Source organism: Mustela erminea, chromosome 6, assembly GCF_009829155.1.
Source record: "Mustela erminea isolate mMusErm1 chromosome 6, mMusErm1.Pri, whole genome shotgun sequence".
NCBI lineage: Eukaryota > Metazoa > Chordata > Mammalia > Carnivora > Mustelidae > Mustela > Mustela erminea.
In genome coordinates, this window is record NC_045619.1 from 91098533 (window position 1) to 91105262 (window position 6730).

Sequence of the window (6730 nt, forward strand, 5' to 3'; positions counted from 1 at the left end):
AAAAATAGAGCTTCCCTATGGCCCTGCAATTGCACTACTGGGTATTTACCCCAAAAATACAGATGTAGTGAAAAGAAGGGCTATCTGTACCCCCAATGTTTATAGCAGCAATGGCCATGGTCGCCAAACTGTGGAAAGAATCAAGATGCCCTTCAACGGACAAATAGATAAGGAAGATGTGGTCCATATACACTATGGAGCATTATGCCTCCATCAGAAAGGATGAATACCCAACTTTTGTAGCAACATGGACGGGACTGGAAGAGATGATGCTGAGTGAATTAAGTCAAGCAGAGAGAGTCAATTATCATATGGTTTCACTTATTTGTGGAGCATAAGAAATAGCATGGAGGACAAGGGGAGATGGAGAGGAGAAGGGAGTTGAGGGAAATTGGAAGGGGAGGTGAACCATGAGAGACTATGGACTCTGAAAAAGAACCTGAGGGTTTTGAAGGGGCAGGGGGTGGGAGGTTGGGGGAACCAGGTGGTGGGTATCAGGGAGGGCATGGATTGCATGGAGCACTGGGTGTGGTGCAAAAACAATGAATACTGTTACGCTGAAAAGAAATAATTTTTTTTTTAAAAGTAAACTAAAGCTAAAATACAAACAAGTCTTATCATCAGTAAAATGATATGGCATACCATAGACTTAACACAATCTTCAGTCTTTGATGGATTTGTCTTTAATGTGTAACAATCATTATTGACATAACAATCATTATTTATATGGTTATTCTTAATTTAACAGATTTATTACTTATATTCTGTCAATCTTTATATATTGTCCTACAATCTATTATTGAAGATATTGATATAAAAGCAGATTCTACTAAAAAGTTTGAAAGTAAATAAGTTACTATGCTCACTGGAAATATGTTTTTGTTTAAAATTGTTTTTAGAAGTATTTGTTTGGGAGCACCTGGGTGGCTCAGTTAGGTTAAGCCTCTGCCTTCAGCTCAGGTCATGATCTCATGGTCATGGGATTGAGCCACTCCCTTGCTTCCTGCTCAGTGGGGAGACTGCTTCTCTCCTTTCTCTCTGCCTCTCCTCCTGTTTGAGCTCTCACTCTCTCTCTGAAATAAATAATTAAAAGCTTTAAAAAAAAAAAGAAATATCTGTTTGGGTACTGTACTGTGTTGCATAGTATGCTTCAAAATTCATCTCTACCTAGAACCTACAGAAATGAGCTTATTTGGAAATAGGATCTTTGCAGAGGTAACTGAAGGGGAGCAGAATAACATTCCAAAATATGCCTTTTTGGCATAGGATTATTTTGAGCTGGTTACTCTTAAAAAATAACAAAGGAAAAGCTCTGAAAACTGAGAAGTTACTTCTTTGGAAGACACATTTTTTTTTTTTTATGTTCAGTTAGCTATTGTAAAAAAAAAAAAAAAAGAGAGAGAGAGAGAGAAAATATTTAAAGGAAGAGACAAAAATTACTCAGTCCACCACCCAAAAAAAAAAAAAAAAAACCTTGCCAAATTTCTAATGTATTTTTCTTCTGTTCTTTCTCCTATCTACAGATTGTTGTTCACTTTTCATAGACATTTCATGTTAAACACCATATGTTTAATATATTATCCTGATGAATATAAACGTTTCCTATATCATTAAAAAAAGACACTTTTATATGAGGAAGCTCCATTTTTAAGGTTGTCTCCCTCTCTGTACAGCAAAGTGGAGGATAATCAAATCTCTAGAGACTCTTATCAAAGGAGAAGGTGGCTACTCAAATCTACATAACAACTATACCCTCCTTCACCGTTCTTTCCCCTGATTACTTCCTGTAACTGGCTCTCTCTCCACCCCACAACATCTTCCTTTAGCTTTAGGGGAAGATATTATTTAGGGTGGTGGCCTTGGGCCATTTTGGCATGTTACTCAGTTTTCCTGGGTCTCTGCCCTGTGTACAGGAGGTATTTGTGCTATTAAACTTCTGTTTATTTTTCTCCTATTAATCTGTCTTTTGTTACAACATGCTCTCAGCCAAAAATCTAAAAGAGTAGAGGGAAAGTTGTCTTTCCACCCCTACATAATCAAATGAAAATGCGGTCATACACATTAAAGCGATTTTCCATGTCTCTGGATGTAAGAAGAGTTTCCCCATAATGTATAATTTTAAATATTTTTGGCCCACATAGACACCTGGGTGGCTCAGTCGAGTTGTTTGCTTTTGTCTGCTTTCAGCTCAGGTCATGATCCCAGGTCCTGTGATGGTGTCTCACACGGAGCACCTTGCTCAGCAGGGAGCCTGCTTCTCCTTCTCCCTCTGCTGTTCCCCCTGCTTGTGCTCTTTCCGAAAAATAAATAAATAAAATCTTTAAAAAATATTTTGGCCCACAAATAAACATCATATAAATATTATTGTGACAATGTTTATAATGAAACATGAGCATATTTATGACACATTCAAGTTCTTGATTTTTATCATGAATAGATTAAATATTTTGAGTTTAAAATATCTGCTCTGCTTTTACAGTCTCCTTCAATGCGCACTCTGTATTCCTTAGTCATATACCTTGATTAACTCCATGTCTCAAAAACACACAGCAATATCTTAAAATCTTTCTTCAGGAAGTGCCTGGCATTTTAAGATCATCAAATAATCCCAATTTTCACTGAATGTAAATTATTTATATGCTTTATGGAATTCCAGGATTAAATAGCAACTAAATATAGGTCTCAAATATGAATGTAAATGGGATAGTATAGATGGCTTTAGAAATAAAATGATGCATGGGATGAGGGAAATATTGCTTGTATTGGACACGAGAAAAGGAATCTGACATTTCTAAAATAATATAGAATTCTCACACTTTGCTGCAAGAAGTGAAAATTATGCACACAGATATCTCTAGCATTTGTGCGCTCAAAACCTAAGCTTGAGCCCAAGACATAATAAGCATCTAAAAATAATAATTGAATCAGTAAATGGAATGATTTAATCATGGTCAGGCTTTCTATGTCATCATTCAATGAAAAGATATAAAACCTTAAAGGCAAGCCTGACATCTCTTATGGTGTAGAGTCATAGAAACCTCAACCCCCGTCTAAATCATCACAGTGAATTCTTAATATTTCCCTAAGATTGGAGAAAAACCCACTATTCACAACCTAAATCTATTGCCATTGAAAAATTGCTTATCTCTTACTCCATTAAGTTTCTTCTCTTTATAAAGTTAGGGATTATTATAAAAATTTAAATCTTGTTTTATATTTTTCTGTTCTGAATTTAGGCCACTGTCACCAAAATATTCTATTCTAAATTGTGTACTAATTTGGACTATAGTTTAATGCTGGTGTCTTGAGAACACCAATCTCCATGGTACCTTTTGTTTATTCTTTCAACTAATCCCCCTGAGTCCATTGTGAATGGAGCAGATAATATGGCTAGTCTAATGACATTATTAAAATCATGTCATCTTGCCCACCAAACAGGAAGATATTATATTCGCCTTCATTTCAACTATAATTTATTTCAAATATCAAGTTAAACCCTTAAAGTAGCAACACATAGGACATCTTGGGACCTCAGATCCTTAGAGAAATTTGGGTTGATGTATACCCTTTATGAAAAGTTTTAGAGGAGTTCCTGGAATTATTCTTTACTATCAGTGTTTTGAGGATCTGGTTACAAATATAAGTTGACATAGAAGAAACCAATTGCAAAGAATTTTGAGAAAAAATCTCAAAGCACTTGTGTTTAAACAAACTAAAGAAGCCATTAGAAATGACATTGTCTAAACCAGTCATATATACCAATAAGTAAGTATGTCTTCAGTAGTTTCAGAAATAACTTTGCCTTAATAGGGTAAATTTATGCTTTATACAAGTACTCTCAATTATGCACAATGGTATATGTGAATAAATTTAAGCCACACAATTTATATGAAATATATAAATGAAGAAATTTTTAAAACTGTTATAATTTAAGAGTTTTATGCAACCATTTATGTTCATTATAACATAAATATTTTGTGACCGTTAGGACTACATGATGGTTTTGTGTTCTTATCTAAGTATCTTTCAATAATTTTTAATATAATCAATATTAGAATAACTTGTAATCATTTTTGTATGAGTCAAAGTAATTTATTCTGTATGTCTTAACACTGAGCAGATCTACTTTATGTTTTAGTTTTGCACAATATGAATTTTATAGACTGAAGGTTATCATCCATCATAATGGGACAGAACCCCCCAAAATGCATATCTTATGACCAAAAGAGGACGATGATGGAAAATAGAAATAATTTCCTCCCAGGAATTTTGTAGGTAAAGAATTTAATAAGTTCATTAATATATTAAGTTAATTGGCTAATTGTGAGTAGATATTATTCCTTTTGAAGGCTCTGAAAGATACAGAGAACAACTGAGACATTACAGACGTAGCCAGGCTGTCTGGAAAGTTAAAACTTTCTTAAAATAATTTTAGATGATGGCACTTCTAAAGATTTTATAGAAAATAATAATTTTAAACAGGAAAAACATTAAACAAATCCTGTAAAGCATCAAGAGTTGTGTTAAAGCTAAAAGTAAAAAAAAAAAAAGAGTAATAGGAAATAATCTTTGCCTCCCAAAAGCTTACCTTGAACGTTTACTACGTCTATATACTGTTATCAGATGCACATTACTCTACCAGATGGGCAAATGGTTTCTGTAGATTGCAAAAAGTTGAATGGGAAAAGAAAACAGAAATACGTATTCAAAATAGAAATGTTAAAAATATATGAAGAAGAAAGCAACAAAAAAAACCTTCAAAATTTTGCAATATGTTGGGAGTAAGCTCTGAGTTTTAGATTTTTGTCTCAGAGGTCTCTTTTTTTCTTTTGTTTTCAGGAATATATCAAAACATTCAGAAGACAAGGATTTATAATGAGATATATGAGAATACAATGAAAGAAATATAGGAATAATTAATTGATACATTACATAATAATATGTCAGTCAGTTTTAATAAGTATTTTGTTTCTACATACCACAAAATCATTTCTCTCTAAAAACATAAGACAACAATGATTTTTTTTTTAAAGCATGTCTATATTCCTGTGTGTGTGTGTGTGTGTGTGTGTGTTTCTTTTCTGGTGTCATAACTTTCTTATTTTTTCATCTACTTTTCAGCTGAAACAAAGAATACCATCATAAAGAAGGAAAATAATGAGAAATCACACAACAGTGACAGAGTTTATTCTTCTCGGGTTGACAGATGACCCACAGTGGCAAGTTGTACTTTTCATATTTCTTCTTGTTACCTACATGCTCAGCGTGACTGGGAACCTGATCATTATCACCCTCACCCTTACAGATCCTCACCTGCAGATTCCAATGTATTTCTTCCTTCGAAATTTCTCATTCCTAGAAATATCATTCACATCTGTCTGCATTCCCAGATTCCTTGTCACTATCATGACGAGGGACAGAACCATTACCTACAACGGTTGTGTGACTCAGCTATTTTTCTTTATCTTCTTGGGGGTGACAGAGTTTTACCTTCTGGCTGCCATGTCCTATGACCGCTACGTGGCAATCTGCAAACCTCTACATTACATGACCATCATGAGCAGCAGAGTGTGCTTCCTTCTTGTCTTTAGCTCATGGCTTGCAGGATTCTTGGTCATCTTTCCACCAGTAATGCTGCTGCTGAAGTTGGATTTCTGTGACTCCAATATAATCAATCATTTTATCTGTGACTCCTCTCCAATTCTACAGCTTTCTTGCACAAATACTCACTTTCTAGAACTCATGGCATTTTTTTTAGCGGTGGTAACACTTATGGTCACCTTAACACTAGTTATTCTCTCTTACACATACATCATCCGGACAATTCTGAAAATTCCTTCCACGAGTCAAAGGAAAAAGGCCTTTTCCACTTGTTCCTCCCACATGATAGTGGTCTCCCTCTCTTATGGTAGCTGTATCTTCATGTACATTAAGCCTTCCGCAAGGGAAAGGGTGACTTTAAATAAAGGAGTAGCTGTGCTTAATACCTCAGTGGCTCCTCTCTTGAATCCTTTCATATATACACTAAGAAATCAGCAGGTAAAGCAAGCCTTCAAAAACATGGTCCAGAGAATGGTCTTCCCTTCAAATAAATGAATGTGGTCATGCAAAAAGTAAATCCCTGAAAACAAAGTTGAATGAAGAATTCTGTCTTTTTCTACCTAAATTCTCTAAACACCTTAATTCATTCTTTCAGACCGGCATATATACATCATCAATGCCTCTTTTCCTTATTAGCCTAAAAACCAAGTCTTGACTGGTTTTCTAAATAGGAAACAGTCAATCTCTTCCTGTGTAACTAAATTTCAGATGTCAATAATCTACATTGTTTCTCACATCAAAGCAAAGCTGCTTATATGTTCATAGAAAAGATACAGGTTGCTATACTGTAAGAAACTACTAAAAACCACATACAAATATATACCATATTTTATGTCAAATAAAAATATGCATCAATTAATATTTCTCAAATTTCTTCTGTATCACCAAGAAAACAGTCTTAGAGATTTTATGTATTTTTCAGAAAGAGAGCACAAGCAAGGGGAGTAGGAGGCAGAGGCAAAAGCAGGCTTCCTGCTGAGCAAAGAGCCTAGGCAAGATCAATCCCAGGACCCTGGGATCACGACCTGAGCTGAAGGCAGCGCTTAACCAGCTAAGCCACCAAGGGGTCTCAAGAAAACATGTTTAAAAATTAAAAGCATTATTAAAATGTCTCCATGAATTTACCAAT

At 34.7% G+C, this 6730-nt stretch overlaps 1 protein-coding gene across 1 annotated transcript; it reads left to right on the plus strand.

The window, feature by feature from the left end:
• The first annotated feature begins 5157 nt into the window (after window positions 1–5157).
• LOC116592477 (olfactory receptor 6C75) lies at window positions 5158–6096 on the plus strand. Its single transcript, XM_032345667.1, has one exon. The coding sequence runs from the start codon at window positions 5158–5160 to the stop codon at window positions 6094–6096; it is 939 nt and encodes a 312-aa protein (XP_032201558.1).
• The last annotated feature ends 634 nt before the right edge of the window (window positions 6097–6730 follow it).

What these genes read in the sequence shown, in the direction of transcription:
- LOC116592477 (XM_032345667.1), top strand. Translation starts at nt 5,158, where the DNA reads ATGAGAAATCACACAACAGTGACAGAGTTTATTCTTCTCGGGTTGACA.